Source organism: Numenius arquata, chromosome 23 (assembly GCF_964106895.1).
Source record: "Numenius arquata chromosome 23, bNumArq3.hap1.1, whole genome shotgun sequence".
Taxonomy (NCBI): domain Eukaryota; kingdom Metazoa; phylum Chordata; class Aves; order Charadriiformes; family Scolopacidae; genus Numenius; species Numenius arquata.
The window spans coordinates 1,004,238-1,025,125 of NC_133598.1; the positions used below are offsets into that span (position 1 = coordinate 1,004,238).

General features: G+C 52.4%; 1 protein-coding gene across 1 annotated transcript; it reads left to right on the forward strand.

The window, feature by feature from the left end:
• Nucleotides 1-714: 714 nt before the first annotated feature.
• Nucleotides 715-18,342, forward strand: LOC141474657 (feather keratin Cos2-3-like). Its single transcript, XM_074162665.1, has 2 exons — nt 715-753; nt 18,016-18,342. Exon 2 carries the CDS (start codon nt 18,037-18,039, stop codon nt 18,340-18,342), a length of 306 nt encoding a protein of 101 aa, XP_074018766.1. The 5' UTR covers nt 715-753; nt 18,016-18,036.
• Nucleotides 18,343-20,888: the final 2,546 nt, after the last annotated feature.

Genomic DNA, 20,888 nt, shown 5'->3' on the forward strand with positions numbered 1-20,888 from the left:
TATCCCTGCCATAACCAGCACATTCCCTCCTAAGGTTGGACACACAAGGACACACACACAGAGGTTCAGGAATACTGGCATGGAATCAGGCACAACTTCATGATCCCATGTGCATTCACAAAAAAGACAAGAAGACCCATAGGAATACCATGATTCATGGACTCTCTGACTCTCCCACTGCCCTGGGAACTGGGCACTGCTAGGCAGGATGGGGTCAAAAAATGGCGGGACAAGGCATATATGTGGGGAAGCAACAACAAGTGACCATTAGGGTGAGCTGAGGAGGGAAGGAAAGAGAAGGACATGGCAGTTCCTCATGCACAGGAGCCCATGGACATCCAGCTGAGCATGGATGGAGCATCTTCTCCATAATGACACTTCAAACAGCCCCAACGGCATGACCCAGGCTATTGTCATTTGAAGACACACAGCACTTGAACTGAGTCTTCTGTCTGCACTGCTGCATTCCTGCCTTAGAAACCCTGGAGTCGTTCATCTCCTTTCTCAGAAGAATCTTTGGTTGTGGAATGGGCATGGCACAAACCTGGAAATGAAAAGGCAGCAGTGTTGGAAACCAAAGCACAGCCCATACCATTAGCTGCGATGGTTTGCATTCAAGATGAGCTTGTCAGAAAATTGTTACCTCTGCAAAGGGCACCTCTGGTCCTGCGGCAATGAAGGGCAGGTATAAAAGCCAGCGCAGGTCCCTGCTCTCTCATTCACTTCTCTTGCCGCCTTCTCCTTGGGAACCAGGTGAGTCTGAAGCTCTTTTTTTCTCTCTTCCAAAGTAAGATCGCTCATCTGATATTGGCTCTCTCCTGTCCTTTGGTTTGCATCTTCTTGTCACGATAGAGGGAAGCAGGGAGAAGGTCTGCTTAGAGAGAATCTGAGATTTGGATGATGGGGCTTTTGGTTTATGCTCTAGGAGAAACCCTCAGTGGGCCAGGCTGCTCTTTGTAGGGTGATGAAGACTGTGAGTCTCCTGCCTGAGCTTCCAGTTCCCCACTCAGTAGTGGTCTTGGCTCCTTTGTGACAGGGTAACCAGGCTGCTCCTCACCCAACCTTGTTCTCTGCTTCCTCCCTTCTTCTCTCCCAGGTGCACCTCCAGCTCCAAGACATGTCCTGCTACAACCAGTGCCTGCCCTGCCGGCCCTGTGGCCCAACCCCACTGGCCAACAGCTGCAACGAGCCCTGTGTCAGGCAGTGCCAGAACTCCACTGTCATCATTGAACCTCCTGCTGTGGTGGTGACCCTGCCCGGACCCATCCTCAGCTCCTTCCCTCAGAACACCGTGGTGGGATCCTCCACCTCTGCTGCTGTTGGCAGCATCCTCAGCTGTGATGGAGTGCCCATCACCTCTGGGTGCTGTGACCTCTCTGGCATTTCCAGCCGCTACTATGGCAGAAGGTCCCTCCTCTGATAAAGATGCTGGGAAAGCCCCAGGGAGACACCTCTAGGAACTCAGAATATGGTGCTGGGTAAAGGATTGAGATTTGGGATGTGTTTGCAGTACAGCTGAATGGCTTTGCCTTTCTCTCCCTTTTCTTTGTATACTTTGGTTCCTTTTGGCAGAAAGGTCTCTACAAGGCACACCTGTTGAGGACCATCTCATTCTATGGGGCAGGCAGACAGACATCATGCAAGAACTTCACAGTCAAGGATCACAGAGCCCCCAGGGCTTCATGAACTGCTGCCCCACACCTGGAGTGATTTTGTTTCCCTCTTTTGACGCATTAAAGTTCTGCTGCATTCAAGCCTGGCCTCCATGTGGTCCTTCCCTCTGAGGACACGCTGCAAGCAGCCAAAGGAGAAGGGTGTTGCTCTGGTGTGGCAGGGTGTAAGAGGTTAAGGAGACTCTTCTCCATTCAGAGAGGAGTTTGAGGTTGGGACACCCTTGCAGTGATTCCTCTTTTGAGGACCATCTCATGGAGCTGAGGGGCCCACAAATGCCCAGGAAGGCAGGAGGTCCTGAGTGGGCAGAAGCCCCATGAGCTACTGAGGAAGGTGGTTGTGGCCAGAGCTGCTCTGGGGTAGCAGGGGGAGAGTGTGGGGTTGCAAAGTTCCTTTCTTATGGGACTCAAAACAAACCAGCAGCTCCTGGTGCAAAACATTTGTTTGATTTGGCTCTCGCTCCTGTATTTTTATGTGTTGTTTTTACCATTTATGTGTTATTTTTACCATCAGGAACCTTGGCTGCAAGAGAAACTCAGCCAGCTCATGGTGACAGAGGAGGCTGCAGGCAGCTCCCTCTTGCTCCAGGCAGTGACACCACCTGCACCTGCCTGGAAAACACAAGAGGAAAAAAGGCCAGCACATCTCTTAAAACTGGGGAAAATGTCAAAAGAATGCATGGTTATTCCCAGGGCAGCCAAACCATGTGTTCAGCTGGTCTGTAAATTAATGTTGCTCCTGCATTTCTCTGCCTTTTGAAGACAGAGTGAGTCTAGAGACACAGAGAGTGACTGTAGACATCAAGTGTGTCTAGAGACAGGTTGACTCCTCCATCCCTTGTGATGTCCCAGCCTCAGTGTCTGTAGCCTGAGGGGAGGCTGGCTTGTCCCAGACACACACCCTTCTGCTGCCACATGAGTGTGTCACTGTGGCACCGCTCCCTTTGCAAGGGCAGGGCCTGTTTCCAGACCCTTGAGGACATCAACAAGGTGAAATGGGAGTTTCCAATGCTGCAGGATTTTCTTTTCCTTGTAATATGGGAATTCTTTGGGGGGTTGTAGCAATGGGGATGTTCTCTAGTTTTCATATTATCCTTGACACACAGACCTGAGACGTGGAGAGGCTCTGTGTCTGGGAAGGCCATGACAGCTTCAGCTCCACTTTGGTTTCTTTCTTTCCTACAGTGAGACAGCAGCTGACTGAACCACTGCCAAACCCTTGAGCTCATTAAAGCTGATGGGACTGGCCAGTGACTGATTCCTTCCTTACCTGTAGGCTCTGAAGGACTTGCCAAGAGCTCTCTCGAGGGGCTGAGAGCTGGTGTCAGGAGTCCGTGTTTTCAGTGGGTTGCCTGCATGATTGTGCTCATGTACATTTTCCTCTGGCTGTGCTCATGTCTGTGGGGAGGCTCAGGGATGTGGTAGGCCTGAGGAGAAGCCGTACCAGTAAAATCTGAGGAGAAATAGGCTTTGAGTACGTCAGCCTTTTCCATGTCATTTGTCACCAGTTCCCCGTCCTCACCAAGCAATAAGCCCACCTATACTTAGCCTTCTAAACACCCCCATCCCACGGTTAAACCCCATCTCCATGGCCAAAGAGCTTGAAGACAGATGGATGTCAGGGTGAAAGCTTTTGTGTGGGTGAAGGGGCTGAAAGGTGAAGGGGCACATTACTCTCCTCAGCTGCATCTCCCCCTCACACCAAACACAGATCAGTCTCCCCTCAACCACATTGAAGCCTTGGACACAGGGCTTGCAGAAGATGCCTCTGTCAAGTCCAGAACAGTGTTGAGGTTGTGGACAGTGTAGACAGCTGTGGTCATCAGTGGAGACAAAAGTCAAAGGGAAGAAGACATGCTGATGGGTTTCTTGCCCTGAGTTCTCACTCTGGGGTACCTGATATTTTAATAAGCCTGGTTATTTACAAGCCTGGTTTGGCTTCTTTGTGGTGTAGCCTACAAAGGGCCTGCCCCAAGTCGCGTTTCTTGGACTCTTCATCATCAAAGACCCTGGTTCTAGGTGCAGCTGTACAAGTCACGCTGGCATGTGTGTCACAGCAGCCAGGGCTTTGGTGAGGCAGAGGCCCAGCCTCACCACAACCCCAGGTGCCCCTGCTGGGCAGGCTGAGCTCAGAGCTCCATGCAAGCAGTGGCAGGGAAGGAACCACGCCTCAGAGCACCCCCACCTTTCTGTGCACCGCTGCCAGCTGTGGGCACCAGTGTGGGCTCAGTGCACAGAAATAGGCTCCGCTGTCCTGGAGCTTGGTGTTCTGCACATGCAGAATCACCTGGGAGGTCTCCACAAACATTGTAGAGAAGAACCTCCCTGAATCCACCTGAGATTTCCCTTTGTACACCCAGAGCAGCCTCTGAGGGGACTGGCTCTGGTGCTGCTGGTACCAGAAGATGGAGGGATTGTCATAGCTGGTGGAGAAATTGCAGTGCAGAGTCGCGTTGTGTCCTGCCTGGATGGTCATTTGTGGTGGGAACTGGAGCACAGAGTCCTTTTGGGCATGACCTGTCAAACCAGAGAGGGCTTTCAGCTTTGCTTGCCTCTGGATCTCTCTGTCTGTCACTTCATCAGCTTGTTCACTGTCCCCACTTTCCATCTCACTTTTCCGTGCATCAGAAATGCGGAGCTGTCTGTCCCTGCACATTCTTTCTGCAGGTTCTTGCCACTTTTCACCCCCCAGATCATCCTGCTTTTCAGCAATGATCTTTCAGTCTTTCAGTCCACTGATTGTCTCCATATCTGCCTCTCAGCTACGTTAACTGCTGGTGTCTCCTTTAGCAACAGAAGTACATTCAGAGGAGTGCTGAGCTCCTGCAAATTTAGGGTGAGGTCTTATTCCTCCTTTGATACCCATTACTCCTGTCATCTCCCACATTATTTACCATACCCAGCTACACACCCTGCTCTCCCTAAAGAAACATTCCCAGGTCCCCCACGGAATCAGGACTCATGTCTCTTTCCTTCCACCACCAGCCACAGAAACTCTTGCCTCATGCTCCCCAGCCTGAAAGTCACATCTCACCAAAGTCTGCCAGTTCCACCAGGGCTGCCAGGAAAATCAGGACCATGTCACGCTCTCCCTTCATGCAGTGCCAAGGGACCTGCCAGCATGAAGGACCTGATGCTTGCACCTTCACCTCTTCTTCAGCCTCTGCCAGATCAAAGAGGCCTCCAAAGCACAGCCCAGAGGGTGGAGCAAAACTCCCTCCCTGCTGCTCCAGACGGGCTTCTTTGGGTCTGTCCCCCAGCCTCGAATATAAGAAGGCCCTTGAGAGAGAGAACAGACTCATGGTTTAAGTACTGTCCATCAAAGAGACAGGCAGGCCTTGAGAATTTCTCCTGTCACCCACCACTTGGCCAGCTGCACAGGCCTGCACCCAACTTTGCAGGAGGTGGAGAAGGAACCCCTGCATGCACCCATGTCCATCCTGTCCCTGGGACGGTCAGGATGGAGAGAGGACCAGGCACACACTGAAGTGCCTGCACCCAGGTGTCACACACTCTCTCCCTTCTTCTCTGACCATAAAGGAGGAACCTGAAGAGAAACATCTTTGTGAAGAGCATCTGCTGCAGAAACTATCCACACAGGGACAGACACACTCCCTCACTCTGGTAGGGGGAGGACATGGAAACACAGCTTTCTGTTTTACAGGCAGTTGCTCTTTGTCCCTTCTCCTTCCCACATTACCCACAGCCTTCAGCTGCTTGTCCCACCCTGGTCCCCAGAACCTCAATACACAGGGTATTCCGGTGTCTGCTGCCTGGAGTGGGGCTCCTTGTCACCCAGGGCCTTTCTCACACAGTTGGCAGGGACTGCAGGAGGCAGGTTATTGTCACAGCAGCCCCCATTCACAACCTCGCTCCCACAAGGCCTTCAGGGTCCTGTTGTCCAGTCGAGGCCATGTCAGAAGGACGGTGGGCTGCCCTCTGCTCTCCAGTGACTGCAAACCTGCCAGGAGTTCCTTTGGAATACAACTATGGCTGCCACAACAGACATCGGCTGAGGCAAGGAAGAGGCTGAGCCTTGCCTCTCTGCCCCTGAAGCCTGTGAACATGGACTGTCACCACTGTCTCAGCTCCTACAGCCACACAGGCCTCTCTGGGGACTGGCTGGGCCCAGGAGCCCATGCCCAGAGGCATCTTTCCAGCTCTCCCCAGGGAGCTTCAGCCCCATAGGGCAACTAAGCAGATCTCTTTGTGGCTCTCTCCTCAGGTCTGAAATTGAGCCTCAGAGGTGTCTTTGAACAAGTGCCCAGCTCAAGCTTCTCTCCCGTCTCCTGGACTTCCCTTCAACACCAAAGGCTCTCAGTCTGAGGATGAGGGGAATCTTGTGACCCAAGCTCTATATCCCGATCACCAGGCACTGTGGGATACACTTGAAGGCATCTCCTTCTTGTGTTGGTGCTGATGTAGAACTGCCAGCTCTACAGGATGCCTTTGCAAGTTCAGGATGAGCACCCCAGAAGCAGAGAGTGGAGCTGGAGGATTCCATTTGTAATTGTGTATCTGAACCAATTTACAAAGTTACCAGCACGGAACCATTGTGGTTGAGGTTTCAAAGAAAGGGCTTGTATGGGCCCTGTATCAGCTGGGTTTTTCTGTTCTAAGAGTGCCTGGCGTTGTCAGTGGGATGGAAGAGATGCCCAGCCCTTGGCCGTGGAGCAGCAGCAGTGGCCGGTCCGTGGGGCGGGAGCGAGATCTGTCAGGCTGCCCGTGGGCAGGAGGGTCTCTGCCAAGTGAGGGGTAAGAGAGGGTTTCTGCCCGGTGGGGAGCTCCGGAGCCGAATCGGGGGAACTTCCCGGAGCTGCGGGGATGTGGGGCCTGGAGGGTCCCGGTGCCGGTGGGTCGGGGGAAGCGCCCCGGGGCGCGGGGCCGGGCGGGGCGGTCCCGGCGGGCGGAGCGGCAGCGCCCCCTGGCGCGCCCGCCCGGGGATGTCCCCCCGCCCCCGACACACACGCCCGGCCCCGCCCGCGGCGGTTCCTGCCCGGCCGCAGCCCCGGCTCCTCTCCCCGTGTCTCCCAGGGCGCAGTAATACACCGCCGCGTCCCCGCGCCGGGGCCGGGCGAGCCACAGGGCGCTGGACCGGCGGTCTGCCGCCACCCGCAGCCACCCCGGCGGATCCGGTAGCTCTTTTGAGTCTTTGTGAACGCTCACGACGAATGGGGTCCTCGGCCCGGGAGCTGACGGTACCAGTAGATCATGTCCCGGGTCTGTATGTCGGGGTGTGAGCAGTTGATGCTGATGGCGGTGCCCTCGGTGGTCTCTGCCGACGGCTCCTGCTGCTCCTGGGCTCTGCCCGCAGCCACTGGAGAGAAAGGAGCAAGAAAGGACAAAGATCATGAACCATCACCCAGGGCTGTTTGTTCTTTTTCCCAAGAAATCGTTCAGAAGGGGGGCCAGGAGGCAGTACCAGTTGCAATGGACGGGGATGCGTTCAATGATCCTGGTGTGGGTGTGTTAAGCGAAACAAGATGTCTGGGAGGGAATTTGAAATTGATGCATGGAGAGACAGAATGAAAGCCAGCTGCATGGATGGATGGAGGGTGAGAGGGGACAGGAGAATTGGGGATGTTACAGTGAAGGACGAAGGGCTGAAATCAGAGCAAGAAAATGCTGAGTGCAGAGGGAGGTAAGTGGATGTATGGAATACTGGCACTGTGCAAGTAAACAGACTTTTGTCTACAGGTATGAAAGAAGCAGAGGGAGGGATGAGACAGGGGCCCCAAAGAGTAGGAAGAGGGCTGAAGGATGGTAGGTGTATGGAGAGCTGGGATAAAAGATGGGTGGCTAGGATGGTGGGTGGATGAAGAGAGGAAGGTTACACAGCGAGAGGGCTTGTCACACTGAAGGAGAGGGCTATATTCAGTGCAATAAGGACTAATGATTGCACAGGGGAAGTATAGGGTGCATGAAAAATCAGGTGAACATGAAAGCATGCTCGTACCAAAAGAGGTGGTGAAGAAAGAGGGAAAGCAGGGACATGGGAAAGGGAACGAGAGATGGCAGAGAGGCAGAAGGGGGAGAGAGACATTGAGGAAGGAGAGTCGGCGCTAGGTTCCCCGGGGAACAGCCCGGGCACAGCCTCGGCCCCTATCCGCCGCCGCCAGCCCCACGCACCCAGGAGCAGCGCGGCCAGCCCCGCCAGCCCTGCGCCCCGGCACCGCCGCATCCCGCCGCTCCGCCGCCCGCGCCTCGCTGCGCCCCGCCAGCCCCGGCTCTCTGCTCCGGCCGCCGCGCCTCCTCTCCGCCGCCTCCTCTCCTCTCCCCTCCGCCAGCTCCGCCCCGGGGCTCAGCCCTGCGCCGGCGCCGCTCGGGGGCTCGCCCGGCCTGAGAGGGCTCAGGGGCTCCGCACGGGCACCACTTGCGGCAACTGCCAAAGGGACTCTCCCCGTCCTCCTCCAGCAAGGAGAAGCCGGCACAGCGCCAGCTGCAGCCTGGCACAGCAGCAGGGCCTTGGCCCCGGCCATGCACCAGCTTCCCTGAGCTGTCTCCCAGCTCCGGGGCTGGAACCAGCAGCCACGGATTTCCTGTGGGTGGGAGTGAGGAGGCTGAGAGCCTGCCTTCAGCTGCTGCTCTGCAGTCCCAGCACCATGCCTCAAAACTGTGTTGTGGCAGACGGAATGTGAGGACAAGTGTGCCCATGGGCGGGCAAGGGTCAGGGAGAACCGGGAAAGGGTTGGTGGCTGCCACAGAGTCAGGATATGGCTGAGAAGGGACCTCCTGAGGTCATCTTGATCACCCTGCTGCTTGGAACAGCTCCCATTAGATGAGATTGCCCAAAGCCATGCTTGCTTCAGCCTTAAACACCTCAGTGGAGACTGCACAACCTCGCTGGGAAACACCACCTTCTTCTATTTCTTTCTTTTAGCCTGTGCCTGAACTAGAACTCCCCATGTTCCAGCAGCTCTTCCTTGCCTCTGCTCCTGTCCCAGAGCACTTCCAGAGTCTTGGCCACCTTCTCTGTTTCTTTTGAACAGGAAGATCCTGGACCTGCTGGGAACAATTTGGCTAACACAGATCAGCTTCCTGCCTTTTCCCTGCGCTTGGGTGTCATCCCCAAACCTACAGGAAGCACCAACCTTCTCACTGCTCACAGTGTTCATGAAAACATTGGAGTCTTGGTCCTACTGCCAATCCCTGAAAGACCCCACTAGTACGTGTCTGCCAGGTGGGCTCTGCACCACGGGTCACAACTCTTTGTGCCTGCTGGTCCAGATAATTTTCATCCACCTGATCAGTCTCTTACTGAGCCCATTCATCTCCAGTTTGGTCATAAAGGAAGAATGAGAGAGGCTGACAAAGGTCTTGCTAAACTCTCGCTACACACATCTCTTGCCCTTTTCTCGTCCACGGTTCCCTTTACCTCATGAGAAAGCAACGCGCTTTGCCCTCAGATACACTAGAGCCTCAGCTCAGGAGCAGCTCCACAGAGAGGGGAATCAACCCTGGCTGAGCTCTCCCAGCAGAGCTCCCTGACAATGGTGTCCCCAAAGTCATGACAGGGAGGGAGGGAAACCTTGGCTGCACTGTCTCCAAGTTGGACCTGAGTCCAGGCAGACAGGCAATTCAGGAGGGGAGATGGACTCAAGAACTTTACACTCCATGGACAGCCCTTGTTGCAAAGAGGTCAGTTCTGGACATCCCAGTGGGACAGCAGCTGAGACACACACAGGCTCAGGCACACCGGCATGGAATCATGCACAGATTTGTGATCCCATGTGTGCATGTTCGTTGTCACATTCATGTTCCTCTGGTTATGGCTGTGTGTGCATTCATACATACCTGTGTCTGTGTGTGTGTGCACTCACGCCTGAGGCAATGCACATGCAAGTGTGAGTGTGCACAAATGGAGTGTGTGTTTGGTCACGTCTGTTCATGAGTGGGTTTGTGTTTTAGCGCACGCACGTGCCTTCATGCAGGTGAGCATGGATGTGAGCGTGTGAGCGTGAGATGAGTCCTCTGCCCACAATCAGGTGTTTTGCACCAAAAATGCTTGGCCTTTCATCCTGTCACACAAAAGATGCCTCCACTGGGAAATGGGCTTGGCATAAAGCAGGAAATGGAAAGACACCAATTCAGGAAGAAAAAACAGAGCCCATTGCATTAGCCGGGATGTTTTGCATTCAAGATGAGCTTGTCAGCAAATAATCACCCCTCCAAGGGAAGCCTCTGGCAGCCTGGGGGCAGTAAGGTCCATGACAAAAGCCAGCCCAGGTCCTTGCTCTCACATCCACTCCTCTTGCCTCCTTCTGCTTTGGACCCAGGTGAGTCAGAACGCCCTTCTCCTTCTCCACTGTCTCAAAAAGGAGGACTTTTTGAGTGGACTTCACTTCAGTGAAGTCACACTTCAGTGGACCTCTCAGTTGACGCTAGCTTTGCTCTATGCCAGGTCACGGGGCTGCTTGTCACGGGAGAGGGAAGCAGGGAGAAGGGTAGACATGGAGGGAGGCTGACACTGTGCAGAGGTGGCTTCTGGACTCAGGGGTCAGAAAGTAGTGTCAGAGTGACTGGTGACTCTTTTTAGGCTCTGTAAGGATGAGGCCAACAAGTCCTCATATATCAAGGCACAGTCTCGATCTCCAAGCCCTGCACATTCTTAGCTCCTTCATGGTACAGTGACAGGAATGAATGCCTGTGTTATTCTTCTTCCCTGCCCTTTCTCTCAGGTGCACCTCTGAACCCAAGGCATGTCCTGCTACGACCAGTGTCAGCCCTGCTGCCAGCCCTGCGGCCCGACCCCGCTGGCCAACAGCTGCAATGAGCCCTGTGTCAGGCAGTGCCAGAACTCCACCGTCGTCATCCAGCCTTCCCCTGTGGTGGTGACCCTTTCTGGCCCCATCCTCAGCTCCTTCCCTCAAAACACCGTGGTGGGATCCTCCACCTCTGCTGCTGTTGGCAGCATCCTCAGCTGTGACGGAGTCCCCATCAACTCTGCCTGCTGTGACCTCTCCTGCATCACCAGCCGCTACTGTGGCAGCAGATGCCCTCCCTGCTAAAGATGCAAGCAGTGGCCTCATACAGGGACCCCTCGGAACTCAGAACATGGTGCTGGACAGAGGATTAAACTACATGCCGTTGTTTTAAGAGCAGCTCACCATCTCTGGCTTGCCCTGCAAGGGCAGATGGGAAGATGTCAACCTGGGCTCTCTAAACACGGCCAATGTCTACCCTTCCTGTTCTTTTTTTCCTCTCACTCTTTTTATCTCTTTTCTTTGTTTTCTGGTGTTCCCATCAAAGTCTGTTGTGAGACCCCAGCAACCAGCCTGGAGGGACCTGCAGCCTGTCTCCCTTTGCTGGGCACATCAACAGATGCCCTGTGGGAACTCTGCCACAGCAAAAGGGGAACACATTCTTGCCTGCTCCTTCAGCTCCCCACACTGGGGGCTTCCACTTGGTGTGACCTCATTTCCCTCTTTAGACTCATTAAACAATTGCTGCAACCCTGCCTGTGTCCTTTATGTGGTCCTTCCATCTGTATGCTGACTGCAGAAGGAGAAAACCGTTCCTTTGCATGAGGAATTAGGTGGGGGCCCAGGGGAACCCTTTATCACTCCTCGAGGCATTGGAGGGTGGGACACACTGCAGAGTCCTCTTTCAGACACTGCCTCTTGACGCTGAGGAAGACATCCCTAGTTACTCCACTGCCAACGGCCATCAGTCCTTGCCTTGCTGAGACTCTGCTCAGAAATAACCCCTTGGCTTCAGAACACCTTGTCATGTGAAGAGGAATCCTGACAACTGCCAAGGCCATCTCACATCTCCAGAGCATGGGATCCTGTGGTGTGGGAGTTTGTCATCACACAATCCCCTTCCAGCACCAGAACTGCAGGACAAGGTCATTCCTGCATGGGTTGAGGATGGGAGCACCACTTCTGGTAGGTTCTGTGGGAGGCAGTGCTGAGTCAGGTGGCAACACAGGGCCAATGAGACCAAGCACACTCAGAACCACTGCAGCAATGGCAGCCATGGCTTTCATAAAAACATTCCAGCCCTTTGGTCTTCTCAGATGGGCCACAAGTCTGAAGGACACACTGGTCTCAATCAAGCGGGTGGGACCCCTTATTGCCATCCCTTTTGTACACAAAACTTCCCTGGTTTTCCCAAGAAGAAATATGCTTGTGCTGCCCTAGTTCACCGAGGAGAAATTGCAAATTCCTCCAATACCATGGATGTGTAATACCAGGCACTTCCTGAACAAGAGGGCTGGAGTCCTCAGGAGTCTCCAGGGGGTTTTCCCACCTCTGTCTTGTTTTCTTCTGGAAAAGCAGCAGCTATTTTACCCCTTTTCTGGTCACTCTGCTTCCTGTGGGATAACTATGTTTGACAAGTATCTGTATACACCTAAGCTTTCTCGTGGCACACCAGACCTGGTGTCTGAAGAATGTCCCTCATTTCAGCATCCAAAGAGAGGACAGCATCAGCCCTCATGTCTTCCCCAGGTAATGGCACAACCTATAGCTTCTCCAGCTACTTCACAGGTACCAGGTACATTTTTTCCACATACTCCATCCCTGCTTCACCAAAAGCCCTGTAAAGGAGCAAAAGAACAAAACTTAAGCCTTCCACAAATTCAATAAAAACATCTTTCCAGAGCACTTCCCGGTACAGCATTTGCCAGCACCTGTAGGACCACAGAATATTCTCAGGCACAACAGGCAGCAAGCGGTGGGCATTCGGCAGTGGGCAAGCACTTGCAAGTCTCCTGCACAGCATCAGGGAATGTGAAAGTTTGACAGTCAGGATTTTCTCTGGGGTGCAGCAGCTTGATGAGCCCCAGACCCCATTTGCAGCGGAGAAGCAGGGAGTGTGTACCCCTAGTATTAAGGTAAGTGCATCCTCTGGGGAAGTGAAGGATGGAAGTGAAGGATGGAATGGAATGGAATGGAATGGAATGGAATGGAATATAATATAATATAATATAATATAATATAATATAATATAATATAATATAATATAATATAATATAACATAATATAATAGAAGGTAATGTAATATAATATAATAACAGAACAGAACAAGAAATAGGATCGGATAGAATAGGATAGGAGAGACGGAGAGAAGAACACAATAAGAATAAAACAGAACAAGACTAGACTAGACTAGACTAGAATGGAATATTACAGTTGGGAAGGACCTACAACAGCCATATAGTTCAACTGCCTGACCACTTCAGGGCTGACCAAAAGTTAGACCATGTAATTAAGGGTTTTGTCCAAATGCCTCTTGAACACTAACAGGCTTTGGGCATTTACTGATGCTCCATTGCTCTAGGAAGCCTGTTCCAGTGTTTGATTACTCTGTAATGAAATGTTTAATAATGTCATGTTAGAACCTCCCCTGATGCAGATTTGAACCATTCCCATGTGTTCTATCCCTGGATCCCAGGGAGAAGAGATCAGCACCTCTCTCTCCACTTCCCTTTCTCGGGAAGCTGTAGAGAGCCATGAGGTCACCCCTCAGACTCCTCTTCTCCAAACCAGGCAAGCCCAAAGTCCTTGGCCACTCCTCACAGGACATTCCTTCCAGCCCTTTCCCAGGCTTTGTTGCCCTCCTCTGGACGCAGTCAAGGACCTTCACTTCCTTCTGAATTTGTGGAGCCCAGAACTACACACAGAACTCAAGGGCAGGCCGCCCCAATGCTAAATATAGTGGGATGATCTCCTCTCCTCACCAGCTGGTTGGACTGTGTTAATGCCCTCCAGGATGTGCTTTGCCCTCTGGCTGACAGCGCACACGCCTGACTCCTGTTGAGCCTGCTGTCAACCAGCACCCCCAGATCCCTTTCTGCACGGCTGCTCCAGCCATTCCTCTCCCAATTTAGACTTGGGTCTGGTGTTACTCCATCCCACATGCAGAATCTGTCATTTGGATTTGTTTAATTTCATGCCATTAATGATTGCCCAATACTTCAGTTTATCTAGATCCCTCTGCAAGGCCTCCTGTCCCTCCAGAGAGTTAATGGTACCTCCCAGTTTGGTATCAGCAGCAAAATGTCTCCTGGTACATTCAACTCCTGCATCCACATCACTGACAAAATCATTGAACAGAACTGGCCCTAGAATTGGACACTGAGGAACACCGGGGTTGCTAGTCTTTACTTTGATGTAGCCTCATTCACTACAACCTTTTGAGCCCTGCCTTTCAGCGAGTTCTTCACCCAGCACACCATGTACCTGCTCATCCCACAGACGGACAACTTCTCCAGAATGATGCTGTGAGGGACACTATCAAAAGCCTTACTAAGATCCACAAAAATACCATCCACGGCTTTCCCTTCAAGCACTGGGCGGGTGACCTTATCATCAAATGATATCAAATTAGTTCGACAGGACTTTCCCTTTGTTGACTGTGCCTGATGATTGCATTGTTTGTCAAAAACCATTCAATAGCACCCAGTATGACCTTCTCCATAATTTTTTTCCATGGACTGAGGTCAGACTGACAGGTCTGTAGTTTCCTGGGTCCTGCTTCATGCCCTTCTTGTAAGTTGGCCTAACATTGTCTGGCTTCCAGTCATCAGGGACCTCCCCAGACTCCCAAGATCTTTGGTAGATCATTTAGGGGTTCCTGCTGTAACATCTGCCAGTTCCTTCAGTTCTCTGGCATGATTCCCATCTGTCCTTGTGGATGTATGAACGACCAGATGATACAACTGGTCCCTTACAAATGGGAAGTCACTGTTCCTGCACTCGGGGCTCTCCAACTCAGTGCACTGGGCAGCCCAAGGTCTGTCAGTATTATTAAAAATGGAGGCAAAAACTGTATTGGATGCCTCAAGTTTTCCTTCATCTCTATTACTCGGGTGAGCACCTTCAACAAGTATTGGCCCAATGTTTTCTTGACACCTCTTCTTGCTATCAGTGCACCTAAAAAAACCTTTCTTGTTTCTGACACACAATGGGCCACTTTCAACTCTAACTGAGCTTTGGCCTTTCCTGCCTTCTCTCTCCATATGTGAACCACAGCTCTCTACCTTCCCTGTGAAGCCTCACCTCCCTTCCACAGATTGTACAAGTTCTTTTTTCCATGGGGTCTTCTGCCCCGCTTGCTTAATTTGAGACACAATGGAATTGCCTGCTCCTGTGCTTTTGAAAGGTGGTTCTTAAAAACTGCATACCACTTGTAGACTCCTGAAAGCAGATTTGCAGGGGACAATCCTGGGGGTGGGTGATGTGCCAACTGAGAGCTTGTGGGTAAGCCTTAAAGAGCAGAGAGATAAAGAGGACATTGTAGTGGGTGTCGCCTGTAGCCTGCCTGGCAACAAAGAACCAGCAGATGAGACCCTTCACAGGCAAACGGGAGCAGTCTCACATTCACAGTCCCTGGTTCTCATTGGGAACTTCAACCACGTGAATATCATCTGGAGGGAGACAGCACAGCAGGACATGAGCAAGCCAGGAGGCTCCTGGAGTACATGGATGACAACTTCATCACCCAAGTGATAAAGGATCCAATGAGGACTGGCTGACACTCCAGAGGGCTGTGCCGCCACCCAGCATCACCTGGACAGGCTGGAGAGCTGGGCAGAGAAGAACTTAATGAGGTTCAACAAGGACAAGTGTAGGGTCCTGCACCTGGGGAGGAAGAATGCCAGACACCAATATAGGTTAGGGGTGGACCTGATGGAGAACATTTCTAAGGAGAAGGATCTGGGGGTCCTGGTAGATAGTAAACTACCCATGAGCCAGCAATGTGCCCTTGTCACCAAGAGGGCCAATGGAATCCCGGGCTGCATAGGGAAGAGTGTGGCCAGTAGGTCGAGGGAGGTCATTCTCCCCCTCTACTCTGCACTGGTGAGGCCACAACTGGAATACTGCATCCAGTTCTGGCCTCCCCAGTTCAAGAGAGACAGGGAACTACTGGTTTGGAAAGAGTCCAGCATAGGGCAACAAAGACAATTAAGGGATTGGAGCATCTCCCTGATGAAGTAAGGCCGAGGGAACTGGGATTCTTTAGCCTGGAGAAGAGAAGGCTGAGGGGAGACCTTATTAATGCTTACAAGTATCTAAAGGGTGGTTTGGAGAAGGATGGAGCCGGACTCTTCTCAGTGGTTCCCAGTGACAGGACGAGGGGAAACGGGCACAAGCTGGAACATGGGAAGTTCCATCCAAATATGAGGAAAAACTTCTTTCTGGTGAGGGTGACAGAGCCCTGGAACAGGCTGCCCAGGGAGGGTGTGGAGTCCCCTTTCTCTGGAGATTTTCAAGACCCACCTGGATGCAGTCCTGAGTAATGTGCTCTGGGCAATCCTGCTTTAGCAGGGGAGTTGGACTAGATGATCTCTAGAGGTCCCTTCCAACTCTGACAATTCCATGATTCCGTGATTCTGTGACAGATGTTCTGCTGGATCTCATACATACCAAGAAGGGAGGGCTTGTCACAGATGTGAAGATCAAAGACAGCCTGGGCTGCAGTGACAATGAAATGGTGGATTCCAAGGGGAGGGAGGAGGGTAAACAGCAAGCTCACAACCTGGGCCTGTAGGACAGCAGACTTTGGTGTCTTTAAAGATCAGCTTGGAAAATTGCTGTGGGAGAAAGGTCTGGAGGCAACAGAGGCCCAAGACGTCTGGTTAATATTCAAGGACCACCTCTTCCAAGCTCAACGGCAGTCCATCCCAATGAGCAGAAAGTCAGGAAAGCATGCAAGGAGGCCTGCATGCATGAACTAGGAGCTCCTGGCCAAATTGAAACACAAGAACGAAGCAAGCACAGTTAACCTGGGAGGAATCCAGGGACACTGTCCAAAGCGTGCAGGGATGAGGTTAGCAAAGCCAAAGCCCAGCTGGAAGTGACTCTGAAAACAGGGGTCAAAGGCAGCAAGAAGGGCTTCTTTAAGGGCACGGGTGACAAAAGAAAGGCTGGGGATTTGTGGTCCCACTGATGAAGGAATGGCCCTTCTGTGATGCTGCGCAGGCTGGCAACACAGGACATGGAAAGGCTGAAGGGCTGAAAGCCTTCTTGGCCTCAGTCTTTACAAGCAAGATCAATATTGAGGAATCCTATGTCCTTGAGACTGGGAACAAATATCGTTGGAAGAGGATAACTTGAGGGAATACTTAAGCAAACTGGAGGCCTCCCTCAAAATTTGTACATCTTGTAGACAATGGTAACAGTCAGATTATTTGGAAGTCAAAAATCTTCTGATTATCTGTGTGCCATGCCAAGACTTGATTTTTTTCTTCAATCCTGATGCTCTCCACCCATAATATCCTGGTGGTGGCAGAGGGCCCATGTAAATTTATTTTTCAGCAGCATTGAAATAATGGGTGAAATAAATTTTGCAGCCCTCAATACCCAGAGTTGGGGAAGGCTGCTTAGTTTCCTGGCTAAAAGATAAAAAGAGTCCATGAAACCCAGCAGAGCAGCCCACCTGCACCCTACAAGTGACCACTGGAGTGAGTTGGGAGAGAAAGACAAGACACATCCTCACGCAGGGAAGCCCTTGGGTGACCAGCCAAAGATTCCAGGGTTGGGAGCAGGTGGGTCCCTTCCTGTCACTGCAGCCATGGGCAACCCCACCAGGGTGCCCCAGGCCAACATCACTTGCCTGCACTGCACCCATCCGGCACCTGAGCTGAGGCTTCAGCAGGCACTGACACATTCCTGCCCCAGAAATTATGGGGTCTCTCAGTCCCAGCACTCAGAAGAAGCCTCTGTGAGGGAAGGTGAACAGCGTAAGCCAGGAAATGAGAAGGCGGCATCGGGGAAAACAACCACCCATCCCATGTCATTAGCTGGGATGTTTTCTGCTCCTCATGAGCAGCTTAGAAAATGGCCACTTCTGCAGAAGCTTCCTCTGGGCCTGCGACAGGTCAGGGCCACCACAAAAGCCAGCCCAACCCCTCGCTCTCTCATCCACTTCTCTCTCCTCCTTCTCCTTGAGAGCCAGGTGAGTCTGAAGCCCTTTCCCCATGTCGTTTTCTGCTCATGCAGATCTGTACTCCTCCGTCCAGGGGTGGGCTGTGGTGCTGCTTCCTATGAGAGGGTGAAGAGGAGTGAACGCCTGACTCAGTGTCTGGGACTTGGTTGAGGGAGCTGTTCTCTTAAGAGACAGGCAGAGGCCTCCTTGGGTCTGGCGACGCTACTTTACTTTGCAAAGAGAATCTGGATCTTGGCTGAGGTTGTCCTTCACTGAAAATACTGGCAGCAGCCTGGTTGGGCATGGACGATCCTTAGAGAACTGTGTCTGGAAACCCTTTTGCCCCACTGCACAGTTTCTGACTTCTGGCTCAGCAGGTGCTTTTGACATGCTTGTGGTGGAGGGACAGACTCCTGGTAGACTGCTCCTCGTGTGTGCCTGTGCTCTACTGCCTCTTTACCCTCTCTCCCAGGTGCACCTGCAGCCCAGAGACATGTCCTGCTACAACCAGTGCCAGCCCTGCCGGCCCTGTGGCCCGACCCCACTGGCCAACAGCTGCAACGAGCCCTGTGTCAGGCAGTGCCAGAACTCCACCATCGTCATCCAGCCCTCCCCCGTGGTGGTGGCCCTGCCCGGACCCATCCTCAGCTCCTTCCCTCAGAACACTGTGGTGGGATCCTCCACCTCTGCTGCTGTTGGCAGCATCCTCAGCTGTGATGGAGTGCCCATCACCTCTGGGTGCTGTGACCTCTCTGGCATTTCCAGCTGCTACTATGGCAGAAGGTGCCCCCCCTGCTAAATCAACTGGTGACAGCCCTGACAAGGACCTCCAGGAACCTGGTGCTGGACTGAAGACAGAGCTCCTGGCCATCGATTTCAGAGAGGCTGAGCATCCAGTGCTGCCCTTCCAAAGGAGACCTGCTGGGGCTCTCTGAAAACATGGACAAAATCTAACTTCCCTGCCTGATTCTTTCTCCCATCTCTTGTCTTCTGTTCTTCTGGGCTGTAAGACACACAAAGACAATGTCGGACGTCTGCTGGCATCTCTTCCCCTGTGGAAAGGCCTAGGTGATCTCAGCTGCTTTCAGCAGCTTCTTGTCCTCTCCCTGCTCTGGCCGCCTCCTCTACAAGTGAACTTGTTTCCCACTTCGGTCTCATTAAAGTTTTCTGCATCCTCACCTCTGCCTCCACGTAATCCTTTTCTTGGTGGACGCTGTCTCATATTACCAAGGAAGAAAGACATTGCCTTGGGTGGTGGGGGACAAGGTGGGGGCACAAGCAGAAGAGGAAGGGGAGGGTGGGACACAGGGCAATGGGCCTCTTCCAGCCACTGTCTCTTGGAGCTGAGGAAGACGTTACGGAGCTCCAGCACAGCCAGTGGGTATCAGGCCCTGTATTCCAGCATCTCTGCTCACATACGATCCGCTGGCCTCAGAGCATGTCCTGCAGTAGGGAGACTGACCACTGCTTTCCCTTAGGGAGGAGCTTGGTGCTGCTGGGTGCTTTGAGGCCTGTGTGGAAGGGAATTCCTCCTGCTCTGGATAGCCCTGTGCTGGGAAAAGAACCTCAGTCAGAAGATGGCCCCAAAGGATGCAGGAGTGACGATGGCATAAGAAAAAGCCTTCAAAACAGCCCCTGACCTTCTCCTCCTCATCCTCCCACATGTCCCCTGAATGAGTGTCCTGGTTTGAGGTAAAACAGAAACCATTTTCTGTTCAGTAATTTTGCTTTGTAAGCTGGGCCTCTTCTAACTAACTCAAATCTGACGTTAACAGCATATTGTTCAAAAACTGTCCACTCTCACCGTGAGAAGACATGATTATACCAAGGAATGGCATGCAGAGAGGCTCTTGTTTATATTTACTGCTATAACAACCAAGGTCAGGTAACTTCATTATTAGCCCTTTTAGAGCAACAGAAGCAGGAAAGTGTAGAGGGGTCACACCTGTAGGCAGGAGCGGACAGGACAGGTGACCCAAAACTGACCAACAGGGTATTCCATTCCATCTGCACCGTGCTCAGTATAAAGGCTGAGGGATCAAAGGGTCAACTTTCTTTCTTCAACAGACAATGTCTGAGGAGGACCCTGTCTGTTCATCTGCCTTTGATCCCGATCCGAGCATCCCTGACTCCAGATCCAAAATCCAGCTCCTGTCCGTCGCCAAGTCCAGTCTGTGACATTTCCCTGTGCCTGCTGGTGTTGTGGTCGTCAGCTTTATACGGTTTTGTATATACTGTATACTGTTTTTCCTTTTTCCCCTTTTTTCATCTTATTATTTTTCTTATTATTATTATCTATTATTTCAATATTTATTAATATTGTCATTGAAGTAGTTTACTTTCTCAAAATTCATAAATCTCATTATCTCTTCCTATCTTCTCTTTGAAGAGGAGCGAGTGAGGGGCCATCTGTCATTCTGGTTGGCCAATCCAGCCAAAACTATGAAAATGAGGGAGCATGGCAGGACTCCTCTTCATCCTCTACCCGAAAAGAGTTCCCTGCACAGACCAGCAGTTACACAGATGTGCAGGGCTGAGGGGACTCATAGGTTGATGTTAAAACCAGCGTGGCCAGGCCACACCTGAGGGCACTCATGTCTCTCACACAACCCCAGCTCCCATCAGACAGGGCACCGCAATGACCTTAGAGACTTTCACCACCTTCTCTTTCTTCTCAGGCCACTGACAGTGTCCTCTCCTGGAAGAGGATCTTGTCCTGCAGAACACTGCATGTGCAGTAGTGCTGCCAGATGACACCCGAGGGCTCCTTCCCCCAACCTCAGCCTTGCACAGACACACCCTCCCCCTCCCCTGGGTTCTTGCACAGCCAAGGAAGCTCCCTGCACCGGGGTGTCTTGCACAGCACAGAGGTACAAGGCACTGTCAGAGACCTCGACTTCCTTCAGCTGCAGGAGGCTGTATTTCCCCGTGGTGTTCAGCTCAGTGGTGAAACGGCCACTGCGCTTGCGGCCACCTGATGCCTGTGAGGAGACCAGCTGGGGACCTTGTCCTTTTCTCTGCTGGTACCAGAGCAAGCCTTCAAAGTAGGAGCTCTGGTACGTGCAGGTGGTTTGGAAGGAGTCTCTCTGCTTCACTGTGACTTCTCCTTCTTGCTGGGTGACAGTGACCTGTCCCATGGTGCCTGGAAGAAATCAAGGAACAGTGACTGTGCAGGGAAAGGCTCTGAGATGTAAAACAAGGGCAGAGGCAAAATGTCAGAGGAGAAGACTCCCTGTGCCTTTCTCTGCAGCAAGAGCCCCATGGATGGGAACAGCATGGCAGTGAGCATCTTTGGGCAGGAGGCCTGAGACCTCAGCTCAGCTTGGATCCCACAGCACAATAATG